General features: G+C 44.4%; 1 protein-coding gene across 1 annotated transcript in view; it reads left to right on the top strand.

Moving 5' to 3' along the window:
* The window catches only part of LOC135542741 (phosphatidylinositol 4-phosphate 5-kinase type-1 beta-like), an 83,677-nt gene that overhangs the window by 52,768 nt on the left and 9,983 nt on the right, over nucleotides 1-20,926 (top strand). Inside the window, exons 5-12 of the mRNA XM_064969915.1 lie at nucleotides 2,748-2,865; nucleotides 5,399-5,551; nucleotides 5,748-6,044; nucleotides 16,072-16,274; nucleotides 16,489-16,572; nucleotides 17,996-18,044; nucleotides 18,174-18,258; nucleotides 20,508-20,663. Coding sequence (XP_064825987.1) covers nucleotides 2,748-2,865; nucleotides 5,399-5,551; nucleotides 5,748-6,044; nucleotides 16,072-16,274; nucleotides 16,489-16,572; nucleotides 17,996-18,044; nucleotides 18,174-18,258; nucleotides 20,508-20,663 — 1,145 coding nt within the window. The remainder of the gene's footprint in view (nucleotides 1-2,747; nucleotides 2,866-5,398; nucleotides 5,552-5,747; nucleotides 6,045-16,071; nucleotides 16,275-16,488; nucleotides 16,573-17,995; nucleotides 18,045-18,173; nucleotides 18,259-20,507; nucleotides 20,664-20,926) is intronic.

The following is a 20,926-nucleotide window of genomic DNA, read 5'->3' on the forward strand; positions in this document are numbered from 1 at the left end:
GCCCCTCAGGGGTGTGTACTTATTCCCCTCTTGTACTCCCTGTTCACCCACAACTGCATGACCAAACACGACTCCAACACCATTAAGTTTGCTGACGACACAACAGTGGTTGGCCTCACCGACAACAATGAGACAGCCTATAGGGAGGAGGTCAGAGACTTGGCAGTGTGGTGCCAGGACAACAACCTCTTCCTCAATGTGAGCAAGACAAAGGATCTGATCGTGGACTACAGGAAAAGGCGGGCCGAACAGGCCCCCATTAATATCGACATGGCTCGAGAGTTTCAAGTTCCTTGGTGTCCACATCACCAACGAACTTTAATGGTCCAAACACACCAAGACACTCGTGAAGAGGGCATGACAACACCTTTTCCCCCCTAGGAGACTGAAAAGATGTAGCATAGGTCCCCAGATCCTCAAAGTTCTACAGCTGCACCATCGAGAGCATCCTGACCGGTTGCATCACCGCCTTACAGAGAGTAGTGTGTACTACTAGGGCCAAGCTTCCTGCCATCCAGGACCTATAAAATAGGCGGTGTCAGAGGAAAGCACAAAAAATTCTCCAGAGACTCCAGTCACCCAAGTCATAGACTGTTATTTCTGCTACGGCACGGCAAGTGGAGCGCCAAGTCTAGGACCAAAAGGCCCCTTAACAGATTTCACCCCCAAGCCATAAGACTGCTGAACAATTAATTTAAATGGCCAACGGACTATTTACATTGACCTCCCCAGCTGCGGGGGTCATGGGATGTTCACCAATGCTGGAAGGGGGGCCCGAGTGAAAAACAGCAGTACTCTAGTTCTGCTCTGCGTGGATAAGACACTTTCATTGCTGTGTATGTTTGTGTGCTCTTCGTTCAGCAGTAGGCTGATGATCACACCTATTTATGTTGAAGCTGTAGCCTGTCCTGTTACTTGGTGGAAGCACTGGAGCACAGCTCAACATCTTCGGCCAATTAAGGGTTCAACAACCTGGTTTCGATAGCAGCTCGCTGTGGAGGTGCCCCTGAAAACAAAGCCTTTTTAACGCCCTTTTAATGGATTGAGATTTAGGATGCAGTGTGTTGGCGTGTTGTTACAGGATCATCTGGAGCTAATCACCCAGTAAACCTCTTGTATTCTGTTCCACCTGGCACGGCTACAGGTTCGTACCGAAACAGGCTCAGTCTCTCTACGTGAGCCATGTCAGTCGCTCATCAAAGAAAGAGAAAGAAAGGACAACAGAATTGTGTGTAGATCAGAGGAGAATACACCATGGAGTTTCAATATGCAGCACTACCATATAGAATATATAACATACTGTATGAGCAGGACCGTCTATCTATATGTTATTCTACACTCTCATTACTTTTCATTTGAAATTATTTTCTACCATTCTTTTCTATTATGCCATAGCTTTAGTTTCGGATTCACATACTTTACTCCAAGGCTGTTGTACCCTCCTCACCACAGCTCTTATGAATGCCCTGACACATCCTGCATTTGTGATCAGTCGTCATTGCTATCAGACAAAAGGCTACAGGACAGGGAGAGGGAGAGGGAGAGGGAGAGAGAGAGAGAGAGAGACTGTCGTAATGTGTCCGTGTTGGTTATGCATCTATTCAAACACAGAAACAACAGAGATGAATTAAGACAGAACACACACAGACACACTACCACTCAGGGCCCTGAATGAAAACGCATATAAAATCGAATTGTATTTGTCACCTGCGCCAAAAACAACTTGTGTAGACAGAGTAAAAGCAGCAAATGAGTGTAAAAGTGTGTGATGTATGTATGTTTGCGTTGTATCTATGCGTGTGTGTGTTTATGTATTGTGTGTATGTGAATGTGTGGGAGTGTCAATGTAGTGTGTTTGAGTCCGTGTGTATATGTATGTGTGTATATATTCATTCTAGTGAGTGCGCGTAGGGTCAGTGCAGGGTAGCCTAGTGGTTAGAGCGTTGGACTAGTAACCGGAAGGTTGCAAGTTCAAACCCCCGAGCTGACAAGGTACAAATCTGTCGTTCTGCCCCTGAACAGGCAGTTAACCCACTGTTCCTAGGCCGTCATTGAAAATAAGAATTTGTTCTTAACTGACTTGCCTAGTTAAATAAAGGTAAAAAAAAAAATACAAATAAAAGTGTGTATGTATGTATATATGTATATGTATGTATATATACATACATATACATACATATACGAATGTGTTCATGCTGTGGGCTCAAGGTGACTGCAGACTGCCGTCAGTGAGTCTGTGGAGAACCCCATGCCTTCTCTCTGTCTATGGACACAGATCTCATATCATCATAATGCTGGTCCCCTGTGTTACATGGTGTTGTATTATTGTGTTGTTTAGGGTAATCAGAGGCTTGCTCTCTCGCCAGGCTCTAGACTCTAAACAGGGCTGTGTGCCACTGGTTCATCTGGCTTGCCATGGGTAGCTGTACTTAAAGACATCCTCCAGCGATTTTTGAACTTTTACTGTTGAAAAGCGATATCCCGAGTATAAATACAGTATAGACACGGAGGTGTGTCGCGTTATTTCATGCCAGGATCCACTGAATGCTCTGACATGACGATCATCAGTTCTAGTTAAAGACCGTGCCTGATGTCTGTTTGCAGAATGTCCGCCTACGTCAGTGATTAGTTTTTCTGCCTTAGTAAACTGATGAACAGAAATGAGTCCAAACTCGCTTGTTTCTGTATGTGGGGATATTCTAACTAACTGTTCTTTGTCTTTGTGTCCGGTGGGCCGTTTCCATCAGCGAGGGGAGCAACCTGACACCGGCTCACCACTACCCAGACTTCCGCTTCAAAACCTACGCCCCGCTGGCCTTCCGCTACTTCCGGGAGCTCTTCGGGATCAAACCAGATGACTACCTGGTAGGTCTAAACACTGCACCTGGTACACACCAGGTACACTCCTAGTCCACACCCGATTTGTGGATTGAGACACATCCCGTAGGTTAGAGTTCATCCTACCTATATCATGTAACTTTCACCAATCAACTCATTGGGATCAGTGGTGACTAAAGTGTATGGAAGTGTAACCAGAGTTTTACAGAGCAGTGGTTTTACCCTGTTCTGCCTATCCAGCTGTGGAGATGGAGATGGGGGTTGGGTTTGGGGGATGAGGTAATAGTTGTGCTAATTTCATTATGATGGGTTTAATTGCATCCCCTGCACATTTAAATGAAATCAGGCTATAATTTCCCAGAGGGTTGAGGTGGGTGGCTGTGTGGCGGCGTGTGTGTGTGCGCGCGTGAGAGTGCGTGTATCAGCAGTTAACCCCTTGCTAGAGAGATGCCAGAGAGATGGGCCCTTCAGGTCAAAGTCATTACCACCTCTCTATTATTACACTGTCATTATCACTGGGACAGGTAGATCAGAGGAGAATACACCATGGAGTTTCAATATGCAGCACTACCATATAGAATATATAACATACTGTATGAGCAGGACCGTCTATTATCTATATGTTATTCTACACTCACATTACTTTTCATTTGAAATTATTTTCTACCATTCTTTTCTATTATGCCATAGCTTTAGTTTCGGATTCACATACTTTACTCCAAGGCTGTTGTACCCTCCTCACCACAGCTCTTATGAATGCCCTGACACATCCTGCATTTGCTATCAGTCGTCATTGCTATCAGACAAAAGGCTACAGGACAAGCAAAGAAAGAGTGAAAGCCAGAGAGAGATGGAGGGAGTGAGAGAGGGAGAAGGAGAGGGAGTGAGGGAGGGAGAGAGAGAGAGAGAGATGGAGGGAGAGATGGATGGATAGAGAGAGAGATGGAGGGAGAGATGGATGGATGGATAGAGAGAGAGAGAGAGATGGGGGGAGAGAGAGAGCCTGAAGGGTGAAGCAAACACTGTCGTAATGTGTCCCTGTTGATTATGCATTTATTCAAACACAGAAACAACAACAGAGATGAATTAAGACCAAACACACCCACCACTCAGGGTCCTGAATGCAAATGCAGATAAATTGTGGATGTGTTCATGCTGTGGGCTCAATGAGTCTGTGGAGAACCCCATGCCTTCTCGCTCTCTCGTTGTTTCTCTCTATTAGAACACACAGCTCTGTTTTACTGCATTATCATTAAACATCCACACTATTCCACCTTCACTGACTTCCCCTGGTCCTTTGATTTCCACACAGAGGGGGTTCTGTGTTAGAGCACGGCTTTTATGTTCATTTGGAGAATAACGCCACAGCTGTTTTTGGAATGATTGTCGTCTACATGGGTTCTATTGCCAGAGGCCCATCTCATGTAAGCTAAACTGGAAATGTTCTTTTGTGCTTTGTTTGTGAAGGTTCAACTGATAAACGCACACGAATGCTGGTGGAAACAGAATGCATTCACCCTTGCCCTGAGGCCTATTGTATGGTCTTAGATAACCTCTGTGGAAGTAATAAAGCTGAATGTGTGGTTTGTAAAAGCTGAGTGCACAGAATTACGGAAAGTACTATACTGATGCCATACCCTCAATGAACTATTGACCACATGTCTACAGCCAATCCCAGCAAAACAGACCTTTCACTCAGTGTGTGTGTGTGTGTGTGTGTGTGTGGAGATGTGTGTGTACATGCGTGTCTGCGTGATAATGATATACCGCACCATAAAAGCCGCACACCCATCTGTGAATGAATGAAACTGTATGTTTGCTTTCCAGACCACCCTTATTGGCAACGTAATCCTTTTTAACCACAGTAAACGGGTGAGGAGTTAGTAGTTAGTCCATGGTAGAGGTTGTGCTTTATAAATCAGCAGAGAACATTATTTCCCTGAGGATTAGGCAGCGAGTTCAATGACCATAGGAGTTATCGAGCAGCACAAACAGATCTGGGACCTGTGGTTGTACAGGCATATTAAACCAGTTTTGTTATTGTTTTTACAGGCATACTAAACCAGTTTCGTTATTGTTTTTACAGGCATATTAAACCAGTTTTGTTATTGTTTTTACAGGCATATTAAACCAATTTTGTTATTGTTTTTACAGGCATATTAAACCAATTTTGTTATTGTTTTTACAGGCATATTAAACCAGTTTTGTTATTGTTTTTACAGGCATATTAAACCAGTTTTGTTATTGTTTTTACAGGCATATTAAACCAGTTTTGTTATTGTTTTTACAGGCATATTAAACCAGTTTTGTTATTGTTTTTACAGGCATATTAAACCAGTTTTGTTATTGTTTTTACAGGCATACTAAACCAGTTTTGTTATTGTTTTTACAGGCATATTAAACCAGTTTTGTTATTGTTTTTACAGGCATACTAAACCAGTTTTGTTATTGTTTTTACAGGCATATTAAACCAGTTTCGTTATTGTTTTTACAGGCATATTAAACCAGTTTCGTTATTGTTTTTACAGGCATACTAAACCAGTTTAGTTTTTCTCCTCAGTACTCCATCTGTAATGAGCCTCTGATTGAGCTGTCCAACCCCGGAGCCAGCGGCTCTCTGTTCTATCTGACCAGCGATGACGAGTTCATCATCAAAACCGTCCAGCACAAAGAGGCTGAGTTTCTCCAGAAACTCCTCCCAGGTTACTACATGGTGAGTAACTCACCCAACCTAGTCTGCTTTTCCTATATAGTGCACCACTTTTGACCAGGGCCCATAGTGCAGTACTTTCGATCAAGACCCTATGTAGGGAATAGGTTACCATTAAATGGACGCGACCTGGACCCAGGCCTATTAAACAGAACCTATTCATCAACTAACTGTATTCCACCTCTCGCTCCACACACAGAACCTGAACCAGAACCCACGCACCCTGCTGCCTAAGTTCTACGGCCTGTACTGCATCCAGTCTGGAGGCGTCAACATCCGGCTGGTGGTGATGAACAACGTGCTGCCGCGCTCCGTCAAGATGCACTACAAGTACGACCTGAAAGGCTCCACCTACAAGAGACGTGCCTCCAGGAAGGAGAGGGAGAAGGCCTGTCCCGTCTACAAGGACCTGGACTTCCAGGACATGCATGAAGGGCTCTACTTCGACGCTGACACCTACAATGCCTTGATGAAGACCCTGCAGAGAGACTGCCGGGTAGGTGTGGACTGGGACAGCTGTCTGTCTGTGTCGATCTCTGTCTGTCTGTGGGTGCCTCAAGCTCCGACCTTGCGGTGGAACCTCGCCAAACTATGTTACGACACTGGCATGAGTACCAAGAAAAGTAGATTACACAGCTGGTTTGAATGTAATGCCACAATTCAAACTTGTTAGATCATCCCAGTATTACAAAGCATCTAAGCAAACATATGGCCGAATCAGTTTTAACAACAACAACAAAACAGGAAATGCATTTTCTATACATTCTTTCAGTATTGCATGCAGGTTATAGTGTCATTCTGGCTTTTCCCGTCAGCCTAGAAATGGAAAGGAGAAGTGCTATCGATGAGATGGTTCCTGCGACTAATTTCTAAGGTCTGCTCTTTTCATCCACACACACACTCTGGACTTAAATGGCCAAACTTCTTGTTATGTCACCCTTTGGACATTGGGTCAGATGCCAGAACTAGAGAAGGGCACAGATTGTATTTGGCATGGGAATCCAGTGAAGTACTGGGATTCATTCTGTCTATGGGAAATCAGCAACCTCTCCCCTTCACATAGGATACAGATGTGGGATCTTAATTTTATCACTCTTTTGTTGATGAGAATTTTCCTGGAAATGCAAACTTCTAGTGTATTCAGCAGGGACTTCAAACTTCTAGTGTATTCAGCAGGAACTTCAAACTTCTAGTGTATTAAAGGTTTAAAAAGGCTTCTAAAGTTTGTCATTTCCAATTTAACATTTCAGACTTGTTTTGCCTTAACCTGAAATGCATCAACCGCTACATAAAATGTCCATTAATTATAATCCACATAATAATTCACATTTCCTGTTGCTGCAGAACTATTTTCCTGAAGTAGCAAACTTGCTCAGATTAAATTCCTACATCTGTTCTCTGCCACCTTAGTGCACACACTCATAGTATACACTACATGCGCGGCACACATGTACACTAATGCAAGTATGCACACCGTGCACAGACACACACACTTCCACTCTTCCACTTCATACTCTGCCACATTGAATTTAAGCCAAGAACAGTGTGCTTGTGATTGTAGGGTTGGACGGTGTGTTTTGAGAAAGGGGACTGTGTCTTTCTGCAGTGTTTGGCACTGGGATTGTGTGTTTCCACGGTTGGTTCCTTGGGAGCTCTGTGCTCTGTTTCAGTTCCATGACAGTTTTCCAAACATTGAGTGTGATTTAAGAAATGTTCCCAGCAGCGTGAGAGAGAGAAAGTAAGAGAGAGCACCACTCTAAAGATAGGAGGCTGCATTCCTGTCTATTTCAGAGCAATAGCCAGATTGTCCTGTCTAATCTAGTGAAGTGGTGGGATCAGAGCTGTTGTTTAACAGAACAATAGGAGCCAGGAGCTACTTTACCACTCCTAAAATGTACATAGACCAAACAGGACCATAACAAGTCAACTTAGAGAACCAAAGGGGTGCATGTTGGAGTTTTTCCTTATCAGCTGACTCAAATGAGCAAGTCATCAAACTTTGATTTGAATCAGCTGTGTAGCGCTAAGACAAAAAGACTCAAAATATTCATCCCTTTGTGTCCCCAGGGCCAGAACCACTGGTCTATGGCACGACTACATCTATCTCTGTTGTTGTTGTGCTCCGTTCACACCTACACGACCTGTTGGTGGAAACAGGAAAAAACACACAAAATGATTGACAATGGTGAACGGCCTTATCTATTACAACATGTATCAAATCACCTCAACTACCTCGTACCCCAAGCACATTGACTCGGTATTGTTATTGCTATTTTATTGTGTTAGTATTTCCTTTTTTAATGGTGCTAACTTTCATACTTTTTAACTCTGCGTTGTTGGAAAAGGGCTCCTAAGTCAGCATTTCATGGTAAAGTCTACACCTGTTGTATTTGGCTCATGTGACAAATAAAATGTGATTTTTATTTGGGCTAGCTCTGAGAGGATGACAGGGCGTACAGTTGAAGTCGGAAGTTTACATACACCTTAGCCAAATACATTTAAACTCAGTTTTTCACAATTCTTGACATTTAATCCTTGTAAAAATTCCTTGTCTTAGGTCAGTTAGGATCACCACTTTATTTTAATAATGTGAAATGTCAGAATAATAGTAGAGTGATTTATTTCATCACATTCCCAGTGGGTCAGAAGTTTACGTACACTCAATTACTATTTGGTAGCATTGCCTTTAAATGGTTTAACTTGGGTCAAATGTTTTGGGTAGCCTTCCACAAGCTTCCCACAAAAAGTTGGGTGAATTTTGGCCCATTCCTCCTGATAGAGCTGGTGTAACGGAGTCAGGTTTGTAGGCATCCTTGCTCACACACTTTTTCAGTTGTGTCCACAAATTTTCTATAGGATTGAGGTCAGGGCTTTGTGATGGTCACTCCAATACCTTGACTTTGTTTTCCTGAAGCCATTTTGCCACAACTTTGGAAGTATGCTTGAGGTCATTGTCCATTTGGAAGACCCATTTGCGACCAAGCTTTAACTTCCTGACTGATGTCTTGAGATGTTGCTTCAATATATCCACATAATTGTCCGTCCTCATGATGCCATCTATTTTGTGAAGTGCACCAGTCCTTCCTGCAGCAAAGCACCCCCACAACATGATGCTGCCACCCCCGTGCTTCACGGCTGGGATGATGTTCTTCGGCTTGCAAGCCTCCCCCTTTTTCCTCCAAACATAACAATAGTTGTTATGGCCAAACAGTTCTATTTTTATTTCATCAGACCACAGGACATTTCTCCAAAAAAAGTATGATCTTTGTCCCATCTGCATGTGCAGATGCAAACAATAGTCTGGCTTTTTTTACGGCGGTTTTGTAGCAGTGGCTTCTTCCTTGCTGAGCGGCCTTTCAGGTTATGTCGATTAACGACTCGTTTTACTGTGGATAAAGATACTTTTGTAGCTGTTTCCTCAAGCATCTTCACGAGGTCCTTTTCTGTTGTTCTGGGATTGATTTGCACGTTTCGCACCAAAGTATGTTTAATCTCCAGGAGACAGAACGCGTCATCTTCCTGAGCATTATGACGGCTGCGTGGTCCCATGGAGTTTATACTTGTGTACTATTGTTTGTACAGATGAACGTGGTACCTTCAGGCATTTGGAAAGTGCTCCCAATGATGAACCAGACTTGTGAAGGTCTACACATTTATTTCTGAGGTCTTGGCTGATTTTCTTTTGATTTTCCTATGATGTCAAGCAAAGAGGCACTGAGTTTGAAGATAGGCCTTGAAATACAGTCGTGGCCAAAAGTTTTGAGAATGACACAAATATACATTTTCACAAAGTTTGCTGCTTCGGTGTCATTAGATATTTTTGTCAGATGTTACTATGGAATACTGAAGTTTAATTACAATTGTTTCATAAGTGTCAAAGGCTTTTATTGACAATTACATGAAGTTGATGCAAAGAGTCAATATTTGCAGTGTTGACCCTTCGTTTTCAAGACCTCTGCAATCTGCCTGGGCATGCTGTCAATTACCTTCTGGGCCACATCCTGACTGATGGCAGCCCATTCCTGCATAATCAATGCTTGGAGTGTGTGGGTTTTTGTTTGTCCACCCGCCTCTTGAGGATTGACCACAAGTTCTCAATGGGATTAAGGTCTGGGGAGTTTCCTGGCCATGGACCCAAAATATCGATGTTTTGTTCCCCAAGCCGCTTAGTTATCACTTTTGCCTAGGCATAGTTCACCAAACTGTTCCTGGATGGTTGGGAGAAGATGCTCTTGGAGGATGTGTTGGTACCATTCTTTATTCATGGCTGTGTTCTTAGGCAAAATTGTGAGTGAGCCCACTCTCTTGGCTGAGAAGCAACCCCACACATGAATGGTCTCAGGATGCTTTACTGTTGGCTTGACACAGGACTGATGGTAGCACTCACCTTGTCTTCTCCGGACAAGCTTATTTCTGGGTGCCCCAAACAATCGGAAAGGCGATTCATCCGAGAAAATGACTTTACTCCAGTCCTCAGCAGTCCAATCCCTGTACCTTTTACAGAATATCAGTCTGTCCCTAATGTTTTTTTTCCTGGAGAGAAGCGGCTTCTTTGCTGCCCTTCTTGACACCGGGCCATGCTCCAAAAGTCTTCACCTCACTGTGCATGTAGATGCACTCACACCTACCTGCTGCCATTCCTGAGCAAGCTCTGTACTGGTGGTGCCCCGATCCCGCAGCTGATTCAACTCCTGGCGCTTGCTGGACTTTCTTGGGCGCCCTGAAGCCTTCTTCACAACAACTGAACCGCTCTCCTTGACGTTCTTGATGATCCGATAAATGGTTGATTTTGGTGCAATCTTACTGGCAGCAATATCCTTGCCTCTGAAGCCCTTTTTGTGCAAAGCAATGATAAAGGCACGTATTTCCTTGCAGGTAACCATGGTTGACAGAGGAAGACGATGATTCCAAGCACCACCCTCCTTTTGAAGCTTCTAGTCTGTTATTCGAACTCAATCAGCATGACAGAGTAATCTCCAGCCTTGTCTTCATCAACACTTTGTTTGGGATTCAGTTCATTTGCATGGCAAAGAGGGACTTTGCAGTTCATCTGATCACTCTTTGTGGAGTGGTTGAAAAACTAGTTTTAATGACTCCAACCTAAGTGTATGTAAACTTCCGACTTCAACTGTATCTCATGTGGGAGGAGCATGAAGTTATCCCTCGACACTGATCTTAGGCCAGTTTTGCATTTTTAACAAATTGTTGAAGTTGGTAATTGTGGAGGGTCTGCTGATCCTAGAGGCTGTTGGGCATATGTTTTAACAGTGTGTGTTGTCCATGACAAGAGAGATCATTATAGTGTTCCCCTGTCTCCCTCCTGCCCCAAGGTGCAACCAGGATGTGGAGACACAGAGCCACTGAGACCAGGAACAGGAACGTAGACGCTTCCTATTACAGGCATCCAGCCTTTGAAACCTTCGCAACGTTATAGCCTACGATGTGATTGTCAATGGCATTTGTTTTACTCCCCCACAACATGGCTTCCGTTAACCAGCTTTAGCTACACTTGTTTTAAACGACAAGTGGTGACTAATGAATGGAGTTTGTCTGCATGAGTAGCATGCTGTTAGGGGTGTATATATACTGAACAAAAATATAAACGCAACATGTAAAGTGTTGGTCAAATAAGATTCACAAAATTTTCCATTCGCAAAACATGTATTTCTCTCAAATTTTGTGCACAGATTTGTTTACATCCCCTGCAATTCTCCTTTGCCAAGATAATTCATCCTCCTGACAGGTGTGGCATATCAAGAAGCTGATTAAACAGTGTAATCATTACACAGGTGCACCTAGTGCTGGGGACAATAAAAGGCCACTCTAAAATGTGTAGTTTTGTCACACAACACAATGCCACAGATGTCTCAAGTTTTGAGGGAGCATGCAATTGGCATGCAGACTGCAGGAATGGATTGTCCACCAGAGCTGTTGCCAGAGAATTGAATGCGAATTTCTCTACCATAAGCTGTCCCCAACGTTGTTTTAGAGAATTTGGCAGTACGTCCAACCGGCCTCACAATCGCAGACCACGTGTAACCACGCCAGCCCAGGACCTCCACATCTGGCTTCTTCACCTGCGGGATTGTCTGGGACCAGCCACCCTGACAGCTGATGAAACTGAGGAGTATTTCTGTCTGTAATAAAGCCCTTTTGTGGTAAAAACTCATTCTGATTGGCTGGGCCTGGTCACGCTTTGATGGCTTTGGCAATGGCTGCTATAGCTGGCTGATTCCTCTCCTTATGTTTGTCCACTAAACTCACTAACTCCTCAATGTTGACTTCCTATTGGATACAGCTCCGTCACAGACTCTCGAAGATGGCCTCTTGTTTGAAGTCTTTAGAGTGGTCTTTCTTTTTCCGTCCCTCCTGCTCTCCTCCTCCTCTCTCATCCTCTGTGTTTCAAAGTAGTTCTCTTCTTCTTCTAGGAAGGCACGGCGCTAAAGGGAACAGTGTTTCATGTTGAATGCAGTGGTTGTACTGTAAGTGACTCTGGACTCTGTAGCAAGTTTGTTATTGTCACTGCTTCCTGTCTTCCCTTCCTGAGCTGGAAGCAAAGTGCCCTCAAAGCAATATCTCTGTCCGTTTCCATGTGTAAGCAGTAAACCCCTCGCCCCAGGGCCTGCTGCAGCACCGAAAAACAGGAGAGGGGGGAAAGGAAGGGATAGAAGGGGGAAGAGGTTAGAGTTGTACGGAAATTCAGCCAGGGTATGAAGGGGAAGTTAGGGGCGAGATGGGATTGGGAGACCATGACGTCTCTGCTGCTGTGCTGTATGTGGGTCACTGAGGGAAATGTAGGGTGCTCTCTCTTTCCCTCCTCTCCTCTCTTCATCTCACAACAGCTCCCTCGATGCCCTCCATATGGCGAATTAGCTGAGAACATGAATAAACTATATCCATGTCTATGACTAGAGGGAGAGAGAGACTGAAGGAAAGCCTGCTCGTGTTTGACTTGCAACAGGGAGCAATGCCATTGTCATAGCATGGCTGGGCTCTGAGATGTTGTTGAGATGATGACAATGTAAACTGTAATGACAGTTTAGCAACGAGGACAATCTTTTGTAAGTGGTTGCCAATCATGAGTGTTGAGGTCTTTGACTAGGGCAGAGGGATGTTGACTGCCATTTAGCTTGATGTATAAACATATTTTTGTCTGGGAATCCCCCTATTAACTCGAGACGCAAACAAACACGCACTCACATGCACACACAAACGTACACACACGCTCGCCCGCACACCACACACCACAACACACGCCACACACCGCACACCACACACCACACGCCACACACCACACACGCGCTCGCCCGCACACCACACAACACACACCACACACCACACACAAATAGAATGGGTGGGAAAGTAATGTTGCATAATTGTTATGGAACTCGAGGCCGGTCATGTTGTCAGACAAAAACAACCTTTTATTGGTCCCACGCCTCTCTTCCTGGGTCATGTGATTCTGTAATTCCATTGGAACATAACAGGGACAACAAGGCCCTCTCACAAAGCCAATCAAGCCAGGGCCGATGTCAAATTACACCCTATTCCCCGTATAGTGCACTACTTTGGCAAGAGATGGATCGGGCTGCTACGCACGCTTACCCCCCCCCCCCCCAAAAAAAGCGTATGGAAGCTCATTGAATTAGAAATGTTAACATGGAATGGAGACATTCCATGAAATGTCAATGTGAAAGCTGGGAGTGTGATTTGTATGAAAGGCATGGCTGGCACCATATTTTAACTGCAATGGAAAGAGTCTCTATGTCATTCCTCTCTTCAAAGGGTGCCAGTGTATTAGTGTCATTGTAAGTGGGCCATGCTATACTGTGGGGTTTCAAAGACAGACCCTCTCAAGAGACCGATCCAGAGGAGAGACAGGGCTTGAATGTGCTGAATTACATCGAAGATAATTTGTTCAAGGAAAAGGGAATCTTGTAAAAGGGTGACTTAGTGAACACGTGTTAAAATAGTCTCCCTAATACTTTTCCATCCACTTTTACAGAAACTCTGAAGACAGACAGCAGTTTGAAGTCAAATATAAGGTGAACATCTACAGTGTGTTGATATTATGTTGAAGTGATTGTTAGTTATTGTCGGCTCACATTGTCTAACCAGCAAACCGGGATCATTCCCAGAACATTAGCTAAGATTCCATTAAGTTTTAGTTAGGGATTTATCTAACATTAGGATGATAGCATCCCAAAAACATTGAACAAATATTTTTGAAAAAATATATATATATACTAGAATTTTTAAAATGAAATATCCTCGGAATGTTCTAACATTAACTCAAATGTTGTGCACAACATCTGTAACAACCACCACAGAACATTCCCCGAACGTTTTCATTAGGTTTCCAGGCAATACAATAACACAATGTACTATTTAATGTTTTTAAGTCATTCTGCCGCAACAAAATGGGAGAGCAACGTTCTGGGTACGTTCTTATGAATGTTCTGGGAACTTTCAGAAACAATTTTGGTTTTCTGGGTTAGCTTTTTATTGCAGGTGAGGAGGAACACCGACTTTGTACCTTGGCAAATCACTGCTCAGCGTCAATTGAAAAAGGATGCACACATTTGAAGTGCCCGTTGCAGTAGTATAGAAGCCAACCTGATAAAGGCAGGCAGCAGTATGGTTTGTGTAGCGATGGTTTTCCTGGCAAAGAGAGGTGGTCAGGCCAGCTGGGAGTCACATGGGCCTACTGTGGGCAGGTTGGTGTGTGGGTCTATTCAAAATGGTGTCATTTGAATAGGAACGGAGGAGTCAGGAGGAACAGATGCAAATCAAATACATGGAAAAGGCAAAGCTCGAACAAGAGCACAAGTGTTTTCTGAGTGTGTGTGTTTGTGTCTGCGAGCGTGTGTGTGTGTGTGTGTGTGTGGGCGCGTGCGTGCGTGTGACTGTGTATATGGGCTTGAGTTCCTGATTTGCATTAGTCATATAAGCACACTAAAGATATAATGAACCATGATTAAACAACCAGCAACAATGTAGTTTATAAAGCAAACAAAGACATTTATCATTGGGAATAACCAGGACATAGCTGTTGTATAATATTATTTTGGCTGTACTAAGTCATGTCACATGTTTCCTTGTGCCACATCAATGGATTCTAGTTACAGATACATCAGTGGTATGATAAGATGTCGAAATGCCATCTTTGCTGACCTATAACCTTCTGTCCACTCCTAGTAAGTGTGTGTTGATGTTAGACTCTTAACAAATATCCTCATTCTGGACATCCTAGGCCACATTACTTTGATTAGATCACAAAAGGCTGATTATCTGGTTCTGTTGTGGTCCTTTTCCTCAACCTGTTTTCTATTGGCCAGTTCGTTATATGGGATAATGATAGCTGAGTCCCTTATGGCACCCTATTCTCTTTATAGTGCCCTACTAGTGCACTACTTAGGAAGTTAGGGTGCCATTTGGGATGTACCTGATGCTGGGAATACTGTTGACGAAATCCATCTGCGTTGCTGACTTTAGGGGTTACCATGACGATCATGATGAACATTCTTGTAATTTTTAGGTCTGCAGCCAAGCCACATTTGTCTGGGTGTTCCCTGTAATGACAGATTTGACAACCTGCTGTTTCATTCCCTGTTCCTGCTTTTTCTTTCTTTTGTTATCGTCTCTCTTAGACAGACACACAGACAGACAGTGTTATTAGTTTTGGGGATTTGCACGGTAATGCTTAGAATGACATGGTTCCTGAGGTCCAATGATCAGATTATCAAATTTGATCAAATTTGAATCCAAAAATTGCTAATCTTATTATTGCTGATAGAACCATAAAAATGATGACTTTCCATGCAAGCAGGTCTGCACACATGTATGTATGTACGCACGCACACACACACACACACACACACACACACACACACACACACACACACACACACACACACACACACACTTGGCATGCAAAAGCAGTGCCAGCCAAGCCAGACTAAAAGGCCTGATAGCACCCTTGACCCCATATTCAGATTGTGTTTTTTGAACCCCTCTGATGTCGTGAGAACGTTCTGTTTGAGCAGTGAGAGGAAACCTGGGGCCTGAGAAACCCTGGGAACAGAGACACACGGGTCAATATGTAAAACATCACTCAACCGTGGAGCAACACCTTTCTTTATATAGCTCAAGAATCAGTTACAGAAAGATTTCTTCAATGCTTTTTGGCGTTTGAGGCACACTGAGCTTTGTGGTTGCATGACACACTTTGTACTTTTTCAGGTCTGTGTAACTGAAGCTTCTGGCCTTCATAGTGAAATAGAATATAATATCACTAGTGCCTATTTATTTTTGTTCCCACAGAAATATGGGTCACATTTCAATAAACCAGATGATAGTTAAAACTATTTGTTGTTGTTTAAAACGAACACACCTGTGGCTGATACTAGGCCTTGCTGTTAGTCCTCGACTGACAAGACAGCGCCGACTGCATTTCCACTCCTGCTAGCTAACAGGTTGCTGATCATGGTAATTAAGGTGTGGTTTCATTTTGTGTGCTGCAGGTATTGGAGAGCTTTAAGATCATGGATTACAGTCTGCTCCTGGCCGTGCATGTCCTGGACCAGAGCCCAAAGGAGGGGGGCGAGCCGGGCCAGGCAGGGGGGGACGGCAAGAGGCCCGTGGCCCAGAGGGTCCTCTACTCCACAGCCATGGAGTCTATCCAAGGGGACGGCAAGGCTGCCGAGGCCCACACCACAGACGACACGTGAGTCAGCTCACCACAGGCATGCTGCCCATACAAACACACATACACAGTAATAGTTTGATGACATTTAGACATACACTGGCCAAACTCACACAAACACTCGCAATGATCAAAAACCCAACCCTCACTGAGATGCTTTGAAGGATGACTTGGCAGATAATCCTGACTGACTACTTTCTGTGACGGGACTTGTATTTACTCTGCTGTATTTCAGGATGGGTGGAATTCCTGCCAAATCACACAAAGAAGAGAAGCTGCTTATTTTCCTGGGTATCATCGACATCCTGCAATCCTACCGGTATAACATGACTTCATAACATGCTATAAAACATTTATTTACATGGAATAATGACATACTATTTACATGTTCAGCATTATATTTTGTAACCTGGAGTTTTCTGTCCCTATGCTGGGGAGGGAGAAAGAGACGAGAGACTCAGAGGGAAAGAAGAGAGACGGAGGGGAAAGAGAAGAGAGAAGGAGGGGAAAGAGAAGAGAGACGGAGGGGAAAGAGAAGAGAGACGGAGGGGAAAGAGAAGAGAGACGGAGGGGAGAAGAGAGAAGGGGAAAGAGAAGAGAGACGGAGGGGAAAGAGAAGAGAGACGGAGGGGAAAGAGAAGAGAGACGGAGGGGAAAGAGAAGAGAGACGGAGGGGAAAGAGAAGAGAGACGGAGGGGAAAGAAAGAGAAGGGAGGGGAAAGAGAGAGACGGAGGGGAAAGAGAAGAGAAGGGAGGGAAAGAGAAGAGAGAGGGAGGGGAAAGAGAAGAGAAGGGAGAGAAAGAGAAGAGAGACGGAGGGGAAAGAGAAGAGAGACGGAGGGGAAAGAGAAGAGAGACGGAGGGGAAAGAGAAGAGAAGGGAGGGGAAAGAGAAGAGAAGGGAGGGGAAAGAGAAGAGAAGGGAGGGAAAGAGAAGAGAAGGGAGGGAAAGAGAAGAGAAGGGAGGGAAAGAGAAGAGAAGGGAGGGAAAGAGAAGAGAAGGGAGGGAAAGAGAAGAGAAGGGAGGGAAAGAGAAGAGAAGGAGGGGAAAGAGAAGAGAAGGAGGGGAAAGAGAAGAGAAGGAGGGGAAAGAGAAGAGAAGGAGGGGAAAGAGAAGAGAAGGAGGGGAAAGAGAAGAGAAGGAGGGGAAAGAGAAGAGAAGGGAGGGAAAGAGAGAGAGAGAGAGAGAGAAAATATCTACCTTGCTTTGGCAATGTTGACACATGTTTCCCATGCCAATAAAGCAATTGAATTGAGAGAGAGAGAGGGGGGGGGGGGCGAGAGAGGGAGAGACTCACAGGGAGAGACGCAGAGAGAAAGACAAAGAAAAGAGACGCAGAGAGAGAGAGAGACATAAGCTCCTCAGTGTGAAAAGCCTCTAGCAACAGAGAGACAGAAGTGTCTCTAACACTTTTCCCTGTCCTTATCTCAGCATCTCTAAGCTGACCTCAGGACCCGTTGGTTAGTGTCTTGGCTGGTTGTTACATAATGAGCACAATGTAATGGACAGCTTCATATTGTTACCCATATATATTTTCTTCTTAGTCGTCTTCCCTCCCCCACTATTTGGTGTTTGCCTGCCTCAGCCCATCAGGGGAGCGTATTGCATAACATGAACGTAATATTGCTGTGGTTCCTGTTCTGTGTTTGGTGCCAAAATGAAGGCTCTCAGGTTCTGGATGTTGGGGGGTTTGTTGCATTACGGGCTACGTTGATGCCAAGGCTTCTTTTTTTCTACCTCAGATTCATTAAGAAGTTGGAGCACTCGTGGAAAGCCCTGGTCTACGACGGCGTAAGTTGATATGCTGCAAATCTGATCCACGTGTCCTTCTGGATACACACCATTCATAGGTTCCTTTCTTATTGATCTCAAATAGCCCTCTCTGATAAATGCTTGTATTGTCTTCTGTTCTGTCCTCAGGACTCTGTCTCAGTGCACAGGCCCGGTTTCTATGCCAACCGATTCCTCAAGTTCATGAGCACTTCGGTGTTCCGGAAGACTCAGAGTAAGTCTGCTGGCTCTTGTTCCTCAGTCCCCTATGAAAGGGACACCTGTATTTATGTTAGGACTTTCAACTGGCGCACCTGCCAGGCACTGGGACCAGGAAAGATGGCCTGCGGGAGGTTTGAGTTAAAAAAAAATAAAAAAAATAAAAGTGTGTAGAATGGACCTAATATATTTTGTAATAACTGTGCTTTTTCTGGCCCGCAAATTGATTTTGACAAAAAAATAGTTTAAAAAAAAGAGTCTGCGCGGCCCTCTGTTGAATTTCGAAATCCCAATGTGGCCCTCGAGCCAAAACATTTGTCCACACCAGAGACTGAGACCGGTTAATCCCTCGGTGTGGCACGTACAGTTTAGTCAACTGTAAACTATTGGAAATCTTATGTTTGTACAGATTCCTAGTTTGATTTGTTTGTTACCTGCAATATCAGGTGATTGTGGAGTGGATATGATTTATAGACACTTTAAGTCAGCTTTTCCCAAACTCTGTCCTGGGGACCCGAAGGGGTACATGTTTTTAGGTTTTTGCCCTAGAACTACACAGCTGATTTCAAATAATCACAGCTTGATGTTAAACAAAACCGAACCTTCCAGTAAATATATAGAAGTAGCTGTGTTGAAGTACAGTATACATTTCTCCTGTGAGAGGAAGTGATTGTGTGTTACCAGTGTAGTGTGTGTAGAACAGGTTTGTTATGTTGACGATCGAGTGACACATACACACTGTTGTCAGTCAGTTAAATGGGTCAAGTTTAAAACCCTTCCTCAGCTCTTCTGTCTGTGCTTTCAGGTCACACTGACATGCTGATATACACTGAGTGTACAAAACATGAGGAACACCTTCCTAATATTGAGTTGCACCCCCTTTTGCCCTCAGAACTGCCTCATTTTGTCAGGGCATGGACTTGAAAGCGTTCCAAAGGGTTGCTGGCTCATGTTGACTCCAATGCTTCTCACAGTTGTCAAGTTGGCTGGATGTCCTTTGGGTGGTGGACCTTTCTTGATACACACGGGAAACTGTTGAGCATGAAAAACCCAGCAGCGCTGCAGTTCTTGTCACACTCAAACCGGTGCGCCTGACACATACCACCACACCCTGTTCAAAGGCACTTAAATCTGTTGTCGTGCCCATTCACCCTCTGAATGACACACATACACACTCCATAGCTCAACTGTCTCAAGGCTTAAAACTCCTTCTTTAACCTGTCTCCTCCTCTTCATCGACACTGTGGATTTAACAGGTGACATCAATAAGGGATAATATTTTCTCCTGGATTCACCTGGTCAGTCTGTCGTGGAAAGAGCAGGTGTTCCTAATGTTTTGTACTCTGTGTAGATTGGTACTCAATGATGTTAAATTGTTTTTGTTCTGTATTTTGTTATTTTACCAAACAAAATACTTTTCATTTTACCAGACGCTCTTATCCAGATGGTCGGCGAGGGGATTCCAACCAGCAGCCTTTCAATTACTGGCCCATCGCTCTTAGCCACTAGGATACCTGCCGGGCTTTTCCCAGAAATAGCTCGTTGTTTTCAGAGAGGAAATGGTTGCCCTCTGCCCCATGTTTGGGTGGTGGCCATGTCGGCCCCTAGTGGTGGTAATGTGGGAATCAACTTAAGGGGCTGAAGCCCCCCTCACTTCAGGGTTTTGACTTGGGGGAATATTTTATGTCAAGATGTTATAAAGCAGTGTTACGCAACAGTGTGGACCGCTAATTAAATGAAGATGGTTTCTGTGATGATTTGGGATTTAGCTGCCTGGTATTATCATGCCAATGCTTCTGCACAGTTAGATACGATGGGGAGAGGATTTCATGCTCTGCTTGGGAGTTAGAATGGAACGTCTGAGGGACAGTTGTGTAATAATTATTATGCGTTAACAGTTTGATCTTTTTACTGTTAATTTGGGACAGACGCTCCGAGACGGATTATGCACGATAATGGTTGCAATCAGGATAATCTGTTCCCTCCATCTCTCCCTATTTCTCTCTTGCTTTCTCTCCTCTACCCACTCACTCTCTCCCCTACCCACTCACTCTCTCCCCTACCCACTCACTCTCTCCCCTACCCACTCACTCTCTCCCCTACCCACGGTCTCCTCTTGTTCCTTATTTTCCTCTCTTCCTTCCCTCCTCTTTCCTTCTCTCTTCCCCCACCACTCATTTACCCCTCCTCTCTCTCTTTCTCTCCCTGTTTCTCTATCTCTCTCTGTTTCTCTCTCTCGGTCTCTCTCTCTGTTTCTCTCTGCAGCCATTCGGTTCTCCCCTTCTAAGAGAGCACGTACGTCCATCCCTGCTCTGAAGTCGTTCTCTCAGGAAATCCTGTCTTCTCAGAAGGAGGAGAACGAGGAGGAGAGTCGGGACAGGCTGGGAGGAGCACGCAGTCTGGCCAGTCTAGACGGACAAGGTAGACCAGCAGCACACTATCATCAATCATCCACACATTCATGTGTTTTATTTCCCTTTGGAGGTTGAGCCAAATGCACCAAACAGGAGTCACTTTCGCTCCCCAGATCTGTCATGTAGAACACACCTCTGTCTGGATAGATGGACCTTTTAGAACCACTTGGTCCACATACACAGGTCCTTCACTAGCGCCGTCTCCTGTCCACCTCCAGGCCTCACTGAAATGTTGCCTCACCGGAATGATAGCACAGCCCTGTTATTACA

The sequence above is a fragment of the Oncorhynchus masou genome, chromosome 1 (assembly GCF_036934945.1).
Source record: "Oncorhynchus masou masou isolate Uvic2021 chromosome 1, UVic_Omas_1.1, whole genome shotgun sequence".
Taxonomy (NCBI): Eukaryota; Metazoa; Chordata; class Actinopteri; order Salmoniformes; family Salmonidae; genus Oncorhynchus; species Oncorhynchus masou.